Source organism: Sapajus apella, unplaced genomic scaffold (genome assembly GCF_009761245.1).
Source record: "Sapajus apella isolate SASKATOON/1434 unplaced genomic scaffold, GSC_monkey_1.0 scaffold18, whole genome shotgun sequence".
NCBI classification, from domain to species: domain Eukaryota; kingdom Metazoa; phylum Chordata; class Mammalia; order Primates; family Cebidae; genus Sapajus; species Sapajus apella.
The window spans coordinates 16,417,524-16,436,951 of record NW_022436958.1 but is presented as its reverse complement, the minus strand read 5'-3'; the positions used below and the strand labels follow the sequence as shown (position 1 = coordinate 16,436,951).

Genomic DNA, 19,428 nt, shown 5'->3' with positions numbered 1-19,428 from the left:
ATGGGAATCCAGGATGTCTGCTTCAAGGACGATAATCTCTTGTGTAGGTTCAACTAGAATGTGTGGGCAAACCTGGAATAATCATCAGCCACCACCAAGAATTCCCGCAGACACAAAGTCAAAATGCAATGGATCAAAGCAAAATGGAGTGGAAAGATGTCAAGGCACAGTGTGACCAACAGGAACACATGGCAAATACTCAACACACGCAGTGAGGAGCAACCTACAGAAAAGCTTGATTGGCCCATCTTTTGTGGAAGCAGAAAGAACAGAGAAAATACAAAAAAATTAGATATGGTTAGAGTCAAGTGGCTCAGCAGTTCACGCACTCAGCATAGAATCTCATGCTTCTGGGACACGTTTCACAAGGCAGCACAGAGCCAAAAATTCATTTCCATTCAGGCCTGCCTCCAAGACTCAACTATTTTGTTTTAAAAATTATCCTCTTTAGAAGAGGGAAGAAAAAAATTATTTCATTGTAATGGTACCAAACAGCAATACTAAACTGTGCTAGGCATTCCATAGGATCGGAATAATTTTTACGTGAAAAACAATCAACCGAAGTCCAAATTCACATTGTGAAGATCCAAGCACATCCTCCCAAAGAGACAGCAAAGGTTCCACCTGCTCAGCAGTCTGTCTCAGGTGACCTACCCAGGGAAAGGGAGCCAGATTGTTCTATCACAGACTTGAAGAAGTAAGCCTTTTTTCTCAAATGCATATTTCACACTACTAATATTTTCTCTATAAAATACGAAGAAAACTCTCAACTAGATAAACTATGGGGCCCTCCTCTTGGCCTTCTGTCTTGACCACCAAGAACACGCCTGCCCATTGAAGAGATAAGGCCCCATCCCACCCCCCGTTGCCTGTGGATCCAGAGGCCAAGTGATGTCACAGGTTTCTGACTTCACAGGAGGCCTGAGAATATTAGCTCAGCTCTGTCTCTTGGTTCTACTGGGACATCCTGATTCTGTCTGGCCTCTTGGTTCCACAGTGAGAGAGAGATTACTGAGCACACTAGCAAAACATCTCACCAAAAGGGCTTCAATCACTAAGTATTAACAGTCTAAATAAGGATGAGTATTAAAGAGGGATTTAAGGCCTTGCAGAAATTGCCTGATCTCAAGCTAGCAAAGACTCATAAGGCTCTTGTAATGCTTCCAAGACATCCCTCGTAGTATCACATTTAGTGGACACTTACGGAAATAAAGAGTTTCTCCATTTCCACCTAGTCCTTTAAATTGCATAAGCCACAACAGGGACCACTTCCAATTGTACAAACCCTAAAAGCAGCTGGTTATCAGCCGAGCACAGCGATCTATGCCTTAAAAGACTGAGGCAATTGACAGAGCCAACATATTTTTAAAATCAAGTAGTGGGAAGAGCCCAAGCAAAAAAAATAAATAGATCAATCATATAGGACATGGCCCCTTGGAAGGAAGCTTTAGACACATCTCAACGTCTGGGCTCTCACTCGGCCAAGGCGGTTCTGAGTTCTATGTTAGTGCTCAGGTGCATGGAAGTGGGTGAGAAATCACACATTAGTGTTTGTCAGAGACAAAGGAAGCAGCCCCAAGTGAGACACCATGGCAGACACGTCTCACAGCAAGTGCTCCCTGGGGGCTACCGAGAGTGCCTAATCAGGGTGGCCAGGTGCAGGGGACAATTATAGCTTTCCACACCCAGTCACTGACAACAGCCTGGTGATGGAACACATTCCTGGGGCTTGGTATGAGGTTTCTTGTTTGTCTGTTTGTTTACATTCCATAGTCCATCAGTTCCACGATGACTCTCCTCCAACTTTTCTCCTTCAGAAGTAATAAAAGTTCTAGAAGAAAGTGGTAGATGGGGAAGATCTTGAAGGATAGAAACAAGTCACCGACTTACTGTGAGCCTTACTATCAACTAGAATCTTGGTTGTTTCCCTGACAGTTTTATATAGAAGTCGGGGTGGAAGTAAAACCATGGATTTGATGTGGAATGAATTTATTCCAGGTGACTTTGGGGCATCCAAAAGGGCTCTAGTCATTGGAATGAATGAGCCCCGATTACCAGCTGGCAGAGCTGCAGATGGGAGCCTGGAAGGGATGGAGATCGGGAAATCTTTACAGCTAAGACTGTCTTTTAGACTGGGGGCAAAAGGCTCTGAAAACCATCACAGCCTTGAAAATAGAGGCTATGAGAGTGGTAGTTCTTCACTGGAAATAAAAGACCGCATGAACAGGCTCAACTAAATAAGGAAGCAGAATTACCACATGTCATAGGGATGGCAAAGCCTAGAGCAATTCCAAATGCCAGGGTAACACTTCAGGACTGGGAAAATGGCTTGCAGTATCATCTTTGCTTCCGTGAGTCAAAACTAAGAACTTAGATGTCAAACCATCAGAGTGACTCTCCTCCTCCTGCTCCAACCCCTACCTCCCATTTTATTTCTGGTGAGGAGAGGATGCTGTTTTCTATCTCCTGGTTAGCAAGAGGACATGAATTATTTGGAAGCATTTTAAGGCATGATAATATGGCTGTTGACAGCACTTCCTCCTGGAAGTTTAAATCCACTCTAGCAAATTCTGATGTTCTCAAATGCTCAGAAGACATGCCTGGAAGCCTACATTGGGCAATTATACATAAAAGCATGTTTTTCTTTTATAGGTGACATCATAAATACCTTTTAAAAAAAAAAAGAGTCAGAAGCACTCAATGTCTGTGCCTAATATTGAGCTTTGTCTACTAGATGTGTCCAGAAAGTATCTGCTGAACCCACAAAAATGCACTGATCCTCAAGCAGGCAGTTTGTCTCTCTTCGATTCTCTAGATGGGATCAGTGGAAGGCAGGAAAATGGTGTGGGTGATCAGAACCTCCCATTTTGGGGGTGTGGTCGTGAAAAAGACTACTCAGAGCAAAATGCCTCCCATGCATGATGACATCCCCTCTGCTGGCTACGTCAGCAGGAATTTCTTATGCTAGGAAGAGATGCATGTCATTGCAAGAGACCTGGACTTTGAAAGAACAGCTTCAACTCTCTAAGACAGCATTTCTTATATGAGTACCTGGGTTTGAATTCTGTGCTCTTACCTGCTAATCCTGAGTTGAAAACCACTGTGGGTGAAGATGTTCCGGGCAGTGGGGGTGCAGAGGGAAGGGGAGGGGCTAAGGGAGGAGCTGGTACAGTCTCAGCTATAGGGCCTGGGAGAGGAGGAGGAGGAGGAGGGGGCGGTGGGGGAGGAGGAGGGGGAGGAGGGGGTGGCGGCGGCGGTGGCGGCATAGGTGGTGTTACTGGACCATTTTGCACTAGCAAAGAAAAAAGAAACAGATGTTGAAAATAGGAGAATGACTTTCCTGCAATTAAGCCACGTGCATATAAAGTCATCTGAAAACAACACACTTAAAAGGACAAAGGACCGTTTTCAAAAACCAAAAAATGTCCTCATTGACAAACGGGAAAAATATTTCAACATATGTGACATAAGGATTTATCATTTTAATCTCAAAATGTAAACAGTTAAGAACTACTTGAGAAAATCAATTCTAAAAGAACATGCCAACAGAAATGGACAAAGGACAGAAATGGACAATTGGCAAAAGAAGAAACACAAACATTCCGATATCACCTTAGTCCTCTTGCCAAGGTTTCTTACCTGTTTCAGGTGTGTCTGAAGAGGGAGGCAGTGGTGGTGGAGGAGGGGGCAGGGGTCCCGAGGAAACGGCCCCCGTTGTGGGTCCCACAGAGTTACCTGCTACCACTTCTGACCCCGTGGACAATGTGCCAGAAGCCACAACTGGCAGTATGGCGATATCCCCATCCCCTTTCTTCTGAATTTTAATGGTCCCTTGTTTCTCCAGTTCATGAATCTTTTTTTCCAGGGTAGACTGTCTTTGAATTGCTTCTTCTTTTTCTTTGACCATTTTTCTTAATGTATGAACTTGGGTATTTGCATCTTTGTAGATTTCCTGCAATAAAGTCCAAGGTCAAAAGTTTATCTTCACATAACATTCATACTTATTACCATTAGATTGGCAAACTGAGGATAAAGAGGAAAAAAAGATACTCACAAATGGGAATTCTATGGAATTCAGCTAGAACCTATAAAGTCTCATTAATTATTAGTTGTATGCTAGTAATGCCTGTAATATATTCTATCTATTGTTGTTGGTAATGAAGTTCTTTCTGTTTAATAAATGCAGTTAGCTCAATTTTCCCTGCAGGTGGAAAGAAACAGAGCAGAAATGACCCTGAATGCTGACTCTGGAATATCCTGAGGCTGCTCCGGTGCTGCATGTTTCCCTTTCCTTTAACATTCATTTGTAACTCTTAGATCCACATATCAGCTAACAACAGACAAAAGGGCCCTAAATCAAACTTGGATACAAATCAGACTGGGATTAAAAATCTGCAAAGCATGGAATAATCTACTCATGAGTAACCAGGGGCTGACCGTTCCTGAATGGCTTTCTCTGGCCCTCACAATGCCCCCTTGACCGAGCTCAGGATAGCGATTGTTGCAACATTTTCCCTTCCGTAATGCAGTTAACAAAACAGGCCAAAGCTTCCCTTCACTAATTACTTACTTCTGTCTAGGTTTTTAGCAGAAAACAAAGAAGTTACAATTTTTAATTCAAAGGCTGTCCTGGTTCCTTTTATAAGGGGGGCCCACAGAGGTTCTAGTGAAAGGGTTTTATGGAACTGAACTTCCTTGCTGGGCCTTGTACAAGCGATCTCTCACCACAAACCTCCAGCAAGCAGGAAAACATTCTTCACACCCTGTCTATTATTAATAATCTAAGAGTCTGAAGTTGAATTGAGTCCATATGCTACAACTGTGTCTCAAAGGTGTGCCAGAAAATAAATCTCCTAGACTGAACTGCAGGACACGTCAGGATATCAGGCAACACACAGAGACACGATAACCATCACATAAAAGGTGCCATTTCATCAGCAGTGGTGTAAAGACAAGCCACTCGCCTTAAAGCCCTCCAGGCATTTTGGTGTTCTTACGTTCAGCAAAATTCCAAGTACAGGGATGGCACTCCATAAATACCTGGCACGTAAGGTAAACAATACTAAGGCCACATAAAATAGCTGGGAGTAGCTGATAACAGAATGGATTGGTTTTGCTTTGCACCCCCCACCTTTTTTTTGGTGAATGCCATTAAGCCTAGCCTGTGTTGTAGTTCACTGTTTCCATAGCAACCACCAAATCTGGTTTTGAGTGAAAGCAAAGCAAAGAAATACAAAGAAGCCCAAGTCCTAATAAAAATAAATAAGTGGCATGAATTAAATCCATGCTGTGTTTTTATTTCCAACCAAATGGGTGTTCCACAGAATTAACTCAGCCTTCTCCAGATGGGAAAACATCGCTGCTCTCAAAATCTGTGATAAGGAAATACTGAACCCCCAGTATCTGATTGCACACACATGTGTATACATATGCCAACTGTGTGTACTTTTCATCTGAGCATCACCTCGGAAACATTTCCAATAAATATGCTGCATCAATGCATTCCTCTGAAATGAATGAACTCAGCGTTCAACTGGATGAAGCTGGAGTGAGTGCATTCCCTACCGTGCCCATCTGGGCGGCTATCATCATCACGCTTACCCGAACAACATCCAGCTCCTTGTTCCTCTGCATGAGTTGCTTTTCCAGTTCCACAATCTTGGACATGGCTTCATTCTCTGTGTCTTGCAGTTTTTCAGATAACTGGAAAATTTTGAAAAGCAAGCTGTGTCACAATACAGGATCATCCCAGTCAGGCCCTCAGCTCTCAGAAAGTGCAGCTCCAAGGTCATGAGGGGCCAGGGCCCACCAGGGCCCTGCATGTGTTCCACAAGTTGCTTTCTGGAAATGGTAATATTTATAATATGGTTCTGAATACATATTTGTTTCTACCAGGAATTAATAACTTATACATGATTCTTAATAAGACCCACATGTTAGCTCCTTAGCGTTTAACATACACAGTGTGCCTCCCTCCATTTCTGCAGGGGCGAGCAAGAGTAGAGACAGTAAGTAGAAAGAGAAGGGAAAATCCACCTCCATCCCCCACCTCCATGCCAGGAAAGGGCCACCAGGCTAAAGCTTTTGAAAGCTGGTAACATATTAAGCTTGAATCTTTCATTCTAGGTAGCCAGCTGAAAAACAATTACTGCTTGGTTCCATCCAAACTATGCAAATAATAAACATTGGTTGGGCACAGTGGCTATGCCTGTAATCCCAGCAATTTGGGAGACCAAGGTGGGTGGATCACCTGAGGTCAGGAGTTCGAGACCAGCCTGGCCAACATGGTGAACCCCGTCTCTACAAAAAAAATACCAAAATTAGCCGGGCGTGATGGAGTACACCTGTAATCCCAGCTACCAAGGAGGCTGAGGCAGGAGAATTGCTTGAACCCAGGAGGCAGAGGTTGCAGTGAGCCAAGATCGCACCACCGCACTGCAGCCTGGGTGACACAGTGAGACTCTGTCTCAAAAAAAAAAAAAAAATAAAATAATAATAATAATAATAAAAGTTATTTAAGGGAGTCCATTTAAATAAACAGATGACCTGCTACAAAAGTGACTACATAAGTATGGTCGTGCAGTGTTGGCTGAGGAGAAAGCCATGGTAAGCCACGTGTTAAATAGCTGCTGTTCACATAAGGCCCTAACATTGAGCAACTTCTGATCTCTAACATCTCACTGAAACACATTATAAGAAAAGAAAACCAGGGAGGCAAAGTAAGGAGGAAGAGTGGCGATTTACACTGATCAGGTTCAGAATATAACACAAATCTTCTAAGGGAAGATATACTGGTCCTGCAAAATTCTCTTTTTAAGCGATGCCAACTGGGTCACAGCAGCACTTTTAAAGGGAGGGTTTTTGGTTCATCAACTTGGCTTACCCACAGCCATGAAGACTCCTATTTTCAGAGTGATGGGGAAAGCTGAAGGCAATTGAGCATATGCAGTACTCTTTAAAAGAATGTGGAGAAAAATAAATGAACTGTTCAAAGGAGAAAATAATATTCCTCCAAAAGGAGACACTTCATTTTATAATCAAGGAAAAAGTGCCCATCAGATTCACCAAGAGAATCTGGTCTTCATAATGCTTCATAATGCTTGAGAAGCATCATTTTTCTGTTAATTCTTTTAATATTGAAATATGTGGCTAATGAATGAACAAATAACCTCTAAAGGCCTTTACAGTCATATTCAAATCAGTCTATATGGCAAGAAAAATCCCTCAAAAAAAATGAGACCCCGTCCTGTGAAAGAGCTGACAATGATACTCTGGACATTCTTCTTCAAAGAGGATATGTGAGAAAGCACACTGATGTCCTTGAAAATGCCTATTGTTGAAATGACTCTATTTAGAATTTGAGTGCTGTAAGACAGAAATGTTCAGACATGCATCACAAAGACACTAGCTAATCCTGTCCATGGGCTTGTGTGGACATAGCTGATAAGAAGATACCTCTTCACCTCAGGCCAAATTCCCATATCTCATTTCCCTCTAATCTTTTAGGTAATGCCAATCATCAAATTCCCCCACTCTGCTTGAGCCTGTAACCAAGACTGCCAGGAAATGCACCTCAGCAGAAACTGAGCAATTAAGTGAGCTAAAGCAAAGCAATGGGTTCTATTTCATTTGACATAACACATCTGCCTTTGGAAAGAACCTAGAACAGCTTCTGACAGCTCTCTATCACAGGGAATGACCCATTCCTACACTCCAAATCCTTTAATTTACCACCATAAAAGCTGACATTAATTCTGCTTTGCACCCAGCTGAAATGTAAGCAATTTTTCCTTTTCTGAGATGTAGTTACATGAGAGATGTTTTCTTCCAGTTCTTCCACCCTCTCCAAGGCGGCATTCTTAGTTTCAGCATCTTCCAGCAGAGCTCCTACATCAAAAACGTTGTCCAGGTAAGCCTGGATCTGGACCTGAAGCTTGTCACTCTCGGTGTGTTTCAGCTTCTAAAAACCAGAATGGGAGAGAGCATGGTGTTAGCTCATCTGTGGAAATAGAACATCATTTCCCAACAGTCTGCGTGGTTTTGGTTTGTTTTGAGATAGAGTCTCGCCCTGCTGCCCGGTTAGAGTGCAGTGGCCAGATCTCGGCTCACTGCAACCTCTGCCTCCTGGGTTGAAGCAATTCTCGTCCCTCAGCTTCCCAAGTAGCTGGGATTACAGGCACACACCACCACACCCAGCTAATTTTTGTGTTTTTAGTAGATATGGGGTTTCACCATGTTGGCCAGGATGGTCTCAATATTCTGACCTCGTGATCTGCCCGCCTCCGCCTCCCAAAGTGCTGAGATTACAGGTGTGAGCCACCGCATCCAGCCAGTCTGTATGTTTTCTTTGTGACAAATAGTCCAACCCTCTCCAAGATAGAGCTTAACATGTCATCTTACTTAACCAAATTATGGAGTGACTGCCTAGGGTATATCATCAGATGACTCTCTGGTGAATACTCTCTCCCAAATGCACACACATTTTTCCTGGAATCCTTACTGGCCCAGGCAGTTATATTCCAATCTAAACCATTTTGATATACGTGAAGTTGAGACAACAGAAAAATTAAAAGCAGCTTCGACAGGTTATAGTCACAGCCACATAAAACCTGAGGGTTGGGCCGGGCGCGGTGGCTCAAGCCTGTAATCCCAGCACTTTGGGAGGCCGAGGCGGGTGGATCACGAGGTCAAGAGATCGAGACCATCCTGGTCAACATGGTGAAACCCCGTCTCTACTAAAAATACAAAAAAATTAGCTGGGCATGGTGGCGCATGCCTGTAATCCCAGCTACTCAGGAGGCTGAGGCAGGAGAATTGTCTGAACCCAGGAGGCGGAGGTTGCGGTGAGCCGAGATCGCGCCATTGCACTCCAGCCTGGGTAACAAGAGCGAGACTCCGTCTCAAAAAAAAAAAAAACCTGAGGGTTATCTGTGTAGTGGAAAAGACTGGAGTGTTTGGTATCTTACCTGGGTAGTGACAATGGCTCCAGTAGGGGAAGAAGGTTAGGGGATAGGTGGGGTAGACACTGACAGAGTTTATACTTAGCCTTGGGGATTATTTTTAGCACAAATTGCTAGAGCCCAACTTCCATACGTCCCTACCTAAGTCAGTATACAGCATGAACAACTCAGGGCTCCCCAAAACAAATCAGACAGCTTTCCCCAGTTCACTGTCTCTCAAACTAGGCATCCTGCGGGGACTCAGCTAGCTCTGGAAATTAGAGGTCAAACAAATCAACGAATCTCCACTACAAGTAACATAAGTCACGACTTTCCCTGGGAAACAGATGAGTGGCTAGAATACCTGGCACATGGAGGATGCCAGGAAACATTTATTGAACAAATCAATGGCTACTTTAAGGCTGAGTTTTTGTAAACTAATGAAGCATACGTTTACATTAGTCTTCTATCCACCTCTAACGGGATTCAGAGTCAACACACCATGAAGTTAAAGAAATACAGAGTTTTGAAAAAATTTTAGATTTTTAAGAGAAATTCCACTCTACATGAATTTTCAGATAAATGGATTGAATTCTACAATACAGCTTATTCTGAAGACAGAGTGTTCTGCCTTCATTTAGGAGTCACAAGTGAGAATGGTTTCTATATAAGGGCAAAGGCTAGAACAAAAGGAGAAACCGCTTAATGGGACTTTTCATGAGATTCACAATGAGTAACAGATGTTCAGTGATAAGACAGTACCTGCCATTATAATCTAGAGCATAAACAAGCTCTGCTCAGACACCACAAAACCGAACCCGGAACACCACTAGGAATTTATACACCCAATTTTTATTCAAATACTGATACTTTTAGAGCATAGGAGAAAAAAGCGTAGACAAACCTTGATCTCAAGGTAAGAAAGAGTCTTTCAGTACAATATTCTACCAGTGAGATAAAAGAGTCTTTAAATAAATAGGAAACAACACTTTAGTGGAAATCTATTACGCCTCTCCCCGAGTAGGCTTTAGACAACATTATGTCCGTCTATTCAAGGGCAGCCCAGCCAGTGTAGGAAGCAAGGCCTTCAGGTTGAGAGTAATGACCTCTGTGATTCTGTTTTCCAATAAACTGAGGGTACAGTCTGTGTAATCCCTTGGGTTTATCTCTAACAAAGATGGGCAACTGAATGCTGGAGATGCCCAAAGGAAGTATTTCTATATTCTTCATAGCTAGAAACAGCCTTGAAATTGAGATTACTGGTTGGGTGCCTCACTTGAGGCAAGAGTTTGAGATTAGCCTGGCCAATATGGTGAAACCCCATCTCTACTAAAAATGCAAAAGTTAGCCAGGCATGATGCCTATAATCCCAGCTACTCAGGAGGCTGAGGCATGAGAATCGCTTGAACCCAGAAAGCAGTGGTTGCAGTGAGTTGAGATTGTACCACTGTACTCCAGTCTGGGTGATAAAGTGAAACCCTGTCTCAAAAAAAAAAAAGGAAAATCCAGTCAACAATTCTTGCTCTGTCACTTGACCATTCCTATATGAAAGAGAAAACAAAACTGCTTGGGTCCTCAAGTCCATTTCTTTTCCTTTTTTAGACACAGGGTCTCACTTTGTTACACACTGGAGTGCAGCAGTACAATCACAGTTTGTTGCAGCCTTGAAATCCTGGGCTCAAAAGATCCCCCAGCTTCAACTTCCCAAGTAGCTGGGACCACAGGTATGTACCACCACACCCAGCTTTTTTTTTTTTTTTTTTTTTTTTTTTTTTTTTTTTTTTTGAGTCAGAGTCTGGTAGGCACCAGGCTGGAGTGCAGTGGCGTGATCTTGGCTCTCTGCAAACTTGGATCTCTGCAACCTCGGCCTCCCGGGTTCAAACAATTCTCCTGCCTCAGCCTTCCACGTAACTGGGACTACAGGCATCTGCCACCACGCCCAGCTAATTTTTGTATTTTTTTAGTAGAGACGGAGTTTCACCATGTTGGCCAGGATGGTTTCGATCTCTTGACCTCGTGATCCGCCTGCCTCAGCCTCCCAAAGTGCTGGTATTACAGGCATGAGCCATCGCGCTCAGCCCACACCCAGCTAATTTTTTAGTTTTTTTATAGATAGGGTCTCACTATGTTGCCTAGGCTGGTCTTGAACTCCCAGGCTCAAGTGATCCTCCACCTCACCCTCCAAAAGTGCTGCAATTACAGGTGTGGGCCATCAGTCTTTTCAAGGCCATTTCTGATTTTCACATCAAGTTTCTGTTTCTTAACTGAAGAAATTCAGGGAACTGACTAAACACTTCTACAAGGGAATAAGAAAAAGGGAAACTTTAAACCTCCTCCTATGAACTAAAAGTAGAACTTCCAAAGCCACAAACACTATAAGCAGAATTTAGCAGCTTCAGGAGGAAGTCTCTGGTGTCCATTTCCTCATTTTTTTTTAATGTTCTAAGCACTGACTCATCACTCTACAGTCTTGGCTTGACTTTCCCTGCCCAGATGGGGTCCCCAGAGTAACCAAGAACACAAATTGCCCAATAGCCCAGATGAAGGATGCAATGAGACTTGACCCAGACGAAGCTCAAAGGCAGAGAAAAGCTGGAGCAAGGCTGCAAGAGGTTATCTGACTCCCTTACTAAAAGGCTGCTAGCAGAAGGTGGCCTGAGGTCCCAGGAGCCCTGCAAGAATCCAGCTTCTTTGGCAGAGTACATCACTCAGCTCGGTTCCCTTTAACTAGCACTACAGTAGTTGACTGCACAGAGCTCTAAGCATTCTTTAGCTGCTATGGAAGTGTACCTTTGCGGGTAGGCAATAAGTCAATTCTTATATGGGAGCCAGAGATTACAATTATACTCACGTCCAAGTATTCATCCAGGCCTAATTTGGTAAACTCATATTGGAGGTGAACTCTGAAATTCATATCTTCTACTGAATGAACTACAATATTAATAAACTGCATAGAAGCCACCTGTAATGAAATTGTCAAGGGGTTAGATGGGTTATAGGTTTTTTTCTCAGTTTAATTGTAGATATGTGCTTTCACTTTCACAAAGGAGGCTCACTTACCAATCTCCTTTTCCTTCATTTCACTTGTTCTTTAAAAATATTTTATAATCATTTTTAAATTCAAAAGTCACAGAGGTACCACAATAAGATACCACTTCACGCCCCCTAAGGCAGCTATAATAAAAAAGGAATACAATAACAAAAGTTGGCAAGGATGTGGAGAAATTAAAACCCTCATCCATTGCTGGTGGTAATGTAAAAAAGGGTAGCCACTTGAAAAAGTGTGACTGTTACGCAAAATGATAAACATAGCGTTATCATATGACCCAGCAATTCTGCTTCTAGATACACAGTGAAAATGAAAATATACATCCATGTAAAAACCTGTACACAGATGCTCATAGTAACATCATTAATAACCAAAAAGTAGCAAGAACCCAGTGTCCATCAACCAATAAACAAAATGTGGTATATCCATACAATGGAATATTGTGAAACAATAGAAAGCAATAAATTACTGACACATGTTACAACGTAAACTTGAAAACATGTTAAATGATAAAAACTAGTTATAGAAGACCACATGTTGTATGATTCCATTCATATAGAACATCCAAAACAGGTAAACTATTGAGATAGAAAGCAGGTTAGTGGTTGCCTAGGGCTGAGGGTGGGATAAATGGGAGTGACTGCCAATGGATACAGGACTTTTTTGGGGGGGGGGGGGGGGGGGGAGGGAATGACACTATGTCCTAAATTAGATTGTGGTAAGGGTTGTACAACCCTGTGAATAGGCTAAATAGGCACTGGATTATAAATAAATTGGGTGAATCTGATGGTATATTAATTATATCTCAGTAAAAGTCACATAGGTATATAAGACAAGCTGTGTAAATTATAGGTATGTTGTACAAAATGTAAAAATTATTACAAAGAACATTAAGAAGAACATTTAAATCGCCTACAATCTCACCACAAGGTAACCATGCCTAAAAATGACCTGTGAGCTCTGCCCTATCAACAGGATAGCAACAGACACTTGACCCATTTTTCCACATAATCAACCAGCTTCCATTCCCTAGAAGCTTGGGATTTGCTGCTTTCTCCCCACAACTGCACCAGTGGTGAGAACTGCCACAGAGAACACCAGACCCCGGTTTGATAAATAAAAGAACAGCATTCAACAGACCTAATTTGCTTTCCACAGTGACAGTCAGTCTATTTATGGTGGAAACATCTTACTAATGCTTTCCCTCCACAGCTACTGCTCAGCAGAGTCTCTGGCAAGGAGACAACATGATTGAAGGATACAGAGTCAAACTTAACTCTGAGAACCACCTGACTCCTTGTCTGTCTCCAAACCTAATTTCCTTTATCTTTTAAAAATTGTTTTTATTGAGTTAGAGTCTTCTTTGAAGATATGGTATACATTGGATATCTTTGGAAGATGTGTAAAGTCTCTAGCTTACAAAAGGACTCTACTGCAATTTACTAAAAAAAAAAAAAAAAAAAAAATGACTGAGTTCTATCACTAAATGTGCTTTAAAAAATATACTTAAACACAGGCATGTACAAAATACAAATTAGAAAAATATTTTTTTAAAAAATTGTCAGTTTTTGTTTTCTTTTGTCCACAAAAAATACAGAAAAAGGATAAAATGTCTTATACTACATTTAAAAAATTTATACTATATGTTATGAGGAATATGTTGTTTTGGAGGTTGTGCAACCAAATTGCATTCCCAAGACAGTTTGTCAAAAGCCTCATTTTCTGGAGAGAAAATATGGTTGGATTCTGGCATCTTTTCATTTCTCTTCTGAAAACAGGTCTAAATGATCCGCTGAGTTTCATGATATGCCTAAGAGCCAACTCTGAAGGTGACGCGTGAATGCAGCACACAGAACTTGTGTAATAGCAGCCTCTAAAGAAGGTACCTCAATGCACGTATATGTGAATAAATGAACTGACAGAAAATAGGCCCTGGTTTGTATATGGATAATGCAGGTGTTTTCAAGGGCTTTATATAATTATGATTTCAGCCGAAACTCAAAAGGCAAAGAGGTCTGGCAAGTATCATAAATGAGCAGGCTGGGCTGTGTGTCACACAACAGGGAATGGTGTGGACTGTGACAAACTAGAAAGAACATCTTTGGACTAAAGCAGTAGGGGCTGCTTGGCTCCAGCAGCTGCCACTCTGCAGGAACAGGGGCCTAGTGTTCTCAGACATTTTCAGTTTCCAAGAAAATCAGATGTGTACTTTCATGCATCATATCCAACTTTTTTAAGTAGGATCATCACTGTCAGACTAAACTCACAAGCCGGTAGGTTGGCTTTAGTGTGGGAGCCTCCAGTTTGCAACCTCAACTCTAACAGAATGAGTAAGTAACCCTAACATGGCACAAGAAAGAAACTGACATGAGACAAGGCACCAACCTCTTTACATATTTATCACCAGGGCCAGCATTAGCCTTAACTTCACTAAAAAAATCCTAATAACAAGATTTTAAAAGTCAATGTAAAAGTATCTCTCTTTCATATGTGTGTATGTGTGTGTGTACATAAAGTGTGTGTATATATATACATATATATAAGTGTACATATAAGCGTACATAAGGGGGACAATGTAAAAGTGTCCCTCATTCATATATGCGTGTGTGTGATACACACACACACACAAACACACATACACTTTGAAAAGCAAATAACATGCTTTATGCAACAGAAAAGCTTCCCTATAAAGGATTTCATCTTTTTTACTGATTTGGAAAGGGCTGATAGCTAAGACACATACTTGAGGACTCAAAAAATTTTTTTCGCAAAAGGGGTTAGAAATCTGCAAAGCTAGGTTTCATGTTTTATAACCGCTGAAGCAATTCAAACGAAAACTTCACTTGGCGTCCTTTGCAAGGTAAGAAGTAATTGGTATGTCTGTTTCAGGTTAGAAGTGATCTGGGAAATTACACCTGGGTTAGGGTCTCCTGGGTCTAGAATTTCCCTAGGGCAACAGGATTGGGTCAAGGCCTACAGATCTGGTGCACTAAAGAGTAAAACTTCTGAAGAAATTCACTGTGGTAGATTCTATCTTCCTTCCAGGATTAAGATTTACGCCTATGAATGCAGAAGCACTGCAACTCACTTTGATGTTCTTCTTACCCTAGAATGACAGCACTGCTGTGGAACCACATGTTCTTGTTTGTCACCTATCCTGCCAAGGAGATCCCCAGTATGATTATAGCCTCACAGAATTACCAAAGCAGAAAAGACATCAGAGAGGAAAAACAAATCACAACTGCATATTAATTTTGGAAATACATACAGTCAACTCTACAAACCAAAGCACTTTAATTTTTAAGAATACAGTCTGGAGAAGGGCACTGGCTGGGGCCTGCAAAAATCAAGAAGGTCAAAATTGCTTCTACCTTAAGGATTCTTATTCAGCATCATCAGCAATTAGACAATGGCAGCATTTGCACCAGGCATGGCTTTTTCCAACTGCATACCTTCCCCTTTATTTGCTATAATTAGTACTTTGGTGTTTACTATACTGTGTATGTAATGAATAAAACTGGAAATCAATGCCCTAAAGGGAAAACACAGATTAAGAAAGACATTTTAGATTGGATCTTTAGCATATTCAATTCAATTCCCTGTCCTTTGTAATATAAATACGTGTGTGTGCGTGCGTGTATGTATTTAGGGAAAAAGTGCTAAAATTGAATTTGCTTTATTGAGTACTAAAATAACTTACCATAAAATCTATGTTATTGTCCTCATTCCTGAAATGTTCCATCAACTTCTCAAAGCGCTGTTTTTCTCCACAAACCTGAAACACACATTTCATTGTGCATGTGACTTTCTAAACATAAACATTCCAAAATTAGATGCAGAAATTTCAGCTTAATAATTATTTCCAGAATATCTATCTTTTTCTCTCTCATAAACTATTTACTTCCCTTCTAAGCTGGTTAACTCACAAACAGCCACATGAGCTGGAACCAAAAGCTAATCTTTGGTTTCTTTTCCATATTCTCTTGATATTTTGAAATCCACATCAAATGTGTTTTTCTTTCACTGGTTGTCTTTGTAGTCTCACCAATTTCTTAGCGTGCATTCAGAATCCAAGAATGTAGTTCATGGTTAAAAAAAAAAAAAAAAAAAAGATTATAGTTTCCTTTTGTAAAAAGGAAAAAAAAGACATGCAAAAAGATTTGAGTATCTAAACTCTTTAACAGGCAAATTTAAAATGTTCATATTATGTCTAACTGAATCAAAAAATGTCAGTGCATAAATATAAACTACAACACAGAAACAGACACTGTGGAAGCTATATTAACCCATTTAAGGTGAGAATAGAAATTTGTAGTAATTTGTGAAGTAGCATCCCAGAATCTTGAAACACATATATTCAGCTCAAATGAATGTTTTCATTGATCAGATGAAATAAACATAAAATACTGGGAACTTCAGGGCACAAAGGTATTTGCATACACATGAAATAAAACACATGGAGCTTTAAAAAAAAGTCAAAAAAGATTTCTGTCAAGTGACTCTCTGGGGACTTTTTTCTTTCTCTTTTTCTTTTTTTTTTTAAATTTTAGAGATAAGGTCTCACTCTGTCATCCAGGCTAAAATGTAGTGGCACGATGACAGCTTACTACAGTCTCAACCTCCTGGTCTCCGGCAACCCTCCTGCTTCAGCCTCTGAAGTAGCTGGGACTACAGGCATGCACCACTACACTCAGCTCTGGAGACTTATTTTTAAAGTCAAAGGACAAACTTTAATTCTGGCAATGTCCTTGGTTGACTTTTTGGGCAAAGTCCTATACCCACCGGTTTATTCATTTTGCCTTCAGAAAATATTTCTCCAAACCACTCCTGACTGCTGCATTAATAAGACACAGCCCCTGGGTTAATATTTTGTTAATTTAATCCAGGTTTCACATGCTAAACTCCAAATTTTCTGATTACACTTGTGATCTTAGGGATACTCAGGTCAATCCTCAAAAATTCTTCTAAAATGTTATTTCATAATACAGCCATTTAATTCAGTCATGTTAAATTCCATGTGAACACACATATTTTTTGATGAAGAAAAAGCCCCACGAAGGCAGGAATTCTGTTTTGTTCACCACACAGCATCTATACCAATGCTTAGCACTTTCTAAGTTCCCAATCATATTTGTTAAATTCCAAGGAATAGAAGATAAATGAGTAATTATGCTAAACTTCACTTCACAAAGGATGAATGGCTTCCTGTTTTCCATGATGAAGCATTAAACCATGGTAGGGAGACTCCCCATCCCCAGGGGAAATCCTTAGTGGCTGCCATCTTTAAACTGTATGCTGGGAACGTTAAAGTGAACAGCCTTCAGACTCTGAGGGTCTCCTAGTCTCAAAGCAACTTAATATTTCCAACAGATTCAGACCACCATTTATTGCATTTTCATGACAACTCTCCATGAAAATTTATTTATACCTGCCTTAACAAAAAATAATTTCAGAATGCAGAGGAATAGTATATGGAAGATCGAGTCTAAAGTAAAGCCTTTAAAATTGACCTGGCACAGTGGCTCATGCCTGTAATCCTGGTGCTTTGAGAGGCTGAAGTGGGAGGATCACTTTAGCCCCAGAGTTCAAGACTGGCCTGGGCAAAATAATGAAATCATGTCTCTACTAAAAATAAAAAGTAAAAACTTAGCCAGGTGTGGTGGCACACACCTGTAGTCCCAGCTACTCAGGAGGCTGAGGTAGGAGGATACTTTGAGCCCATGAGGTCAAGACTGCAGTGAGCTGTGACTGTGCCACACACCAGCCTGGGCAACAGGGTGAGATCCTATCTCAAAAATACCTACACACACACACACACACACACACAGACATACACATGTCCAATCCCACACTAGACAGTCTGATTCAACAGGCCCAGGTGGGGCTGGGGGGACAAAGGCATGCATAATTTTAAAAGCACTACAGATCATTTCGATGATCCTCAATGGCTGAGAACTGGAGATTTAAGGGGATACCATGTTCTGCCCCCATCCTCAGCTAGCCCCTCTAGACAATATACAGCAAGTTCCTGGAAATGGAAAGTTTGTTGAAGGGCGTGAGGCCGTACAGGTCCAGCTCCCTAGACTATGACATCAGCCACATCTTATGCCCAAAGAGACAAGCATCCCTTGCCTGCAAAGAGGGACCTGTGAGTAAAAAACCCTGAGGTTTTACATACAAAAGGTCAGGACTACAATCTGAATTTTCTTTAGCAGAAACCCCAATGTAGGCTAGGCGCAGTGGCTCTCGCCTGCAACCCCAGCACTGTGGGAGGCCAAGGTGGGCAGATAACCTGAGGTCAGGAGTTTGAGACCAGCCTGGCCAATATGGTGAAACCTGTCTCTACTAAAAATACAAAAATTAGCCAGGAGTGGTGGCCTGTAATTCCAGCTACTTGGGAGGCTGAGGCAGGAGAATTGCTTGAACCCTGGAGGCAGAGGTTGCAGTGAGCTGATATTGCATCACTGCACTCCAGTCTGGGTGACAAAGCGAAACTCCATCTCAAAAAAAAAAAAAAAAAATAGTTTACTTCTGTTTTATTGTGGGTGGTTGGTAGTGGCAGTAGGAGAAGAGGAAAAGAGGCCATCCTGAATTTGGAGAGAGCTGCCAGCTCTCCTGAGAAGCAGACCATGACTAATGTTTGGTTGAGGGGCTAAGTACATGCTAGCCTAAATGAGGCAACAGCTAACTGTTCATGAACAGTGATAACCAAAACAATTCCTAAGGAGGCAAAGCTCTTCAAATCAAAGAATGTTAGAAAGCTGAAAAATACCTTGCATAATCTGATGCTCTCAATTTATGAATTAGACCTACATACAGATTAAACCTCTCTAATCTGATGAAAGGTCCAGAGAGTGGCAGAACCAAGGCTAGAACCAGGTCCCTGATGGCCAGCCTGAAATTCCTTCTCCCACATAGCCTAGAATGCCCATATAAACATATTCCATTAAAGGAGGTAGTTAAGGCATTCCAGCATTATCTGAGACACACGGAGATAAAAAATGTTATCACTAAAAGACATAATAATTATATCATGCATACTTTGACATCCCTGTACCAGAATCTTCCATGGAACTGCTAAAAATTATAGATTCCTAGAGTCTGTACTGAGACATACTCTGTGAGAATCTCCCCAGATGGGCCTAGAAATCTGTGAATACTCATGATTGTTGGACCAACATCTGGGAACCAATGGCTCATATAATATCAGACTAGCTGACTGAACACTCAGCCTTTCTGACTACCAATTACAAACTGATTTACTAAATCATTAAATCTCCAGCTCATTCAACTTCTAACAGAGCAACACAAACACAGCTACTATAACCGGGTATCAGGAATGCCGCAGGAATTGGTCCACTGCTCCTGCATAAGTACAATGAATAAGGTAACCCACAAATAACCAGGGGGTACAGGTAGGGTCTTAGAAAAAAATAGGTT

At 41.4% G+C, this 19,428-nt stretch overlaps 1 protein-coding gene across 11 annotated transcripts in view; it reads right to left on the bottom strand.

Moving 5' to 3' along the window:
• Nucleotides 1–19,428, bottom strand: part of FMNL2 (formin like 2) — a 323,466-nt gene that overhangs the window by 27,116 nt on the left and 276,922 nt on the right. For 6 of the 11 annotated variants that reach the window (XM_032286259.1, XM_032286258.1, XM_032286262.1 and 3 more), the window contains 7 exons: nt 15,689–15,763; nt 11,791–11,901; nt 7,811–7,960; nt 5,602–5,703; nt 3,640–3,952; nt 3,077–3,292; nt 228–248 (listed from right to left, as the gene is read on the bottom strand). In XM_032286259.1, coding sequence (XP_032142150.1) covers nt 228–248; nt 3,077–3,292; nt 3,640–3,952; nt 5,602–5,703; nt 7,811–7,960; nt 11,791–11,901; nt 15,689–15,763 — 988 coding nt within the window. The remainder of the gene's footprint in view (nt 1–227; nt 249–3,076; nt 3,293–3,639; nt 3,953–5,601; nt 5,704–7,810; nt 7,961–11,790; nt 11,902–15,688; nt 15,764–19,428) is intronic. The other 5 variants (XM_032286263.1, XM_032286267.1, XM_032286261.1 and 2 more) reach the window with 1 other exon arrangement.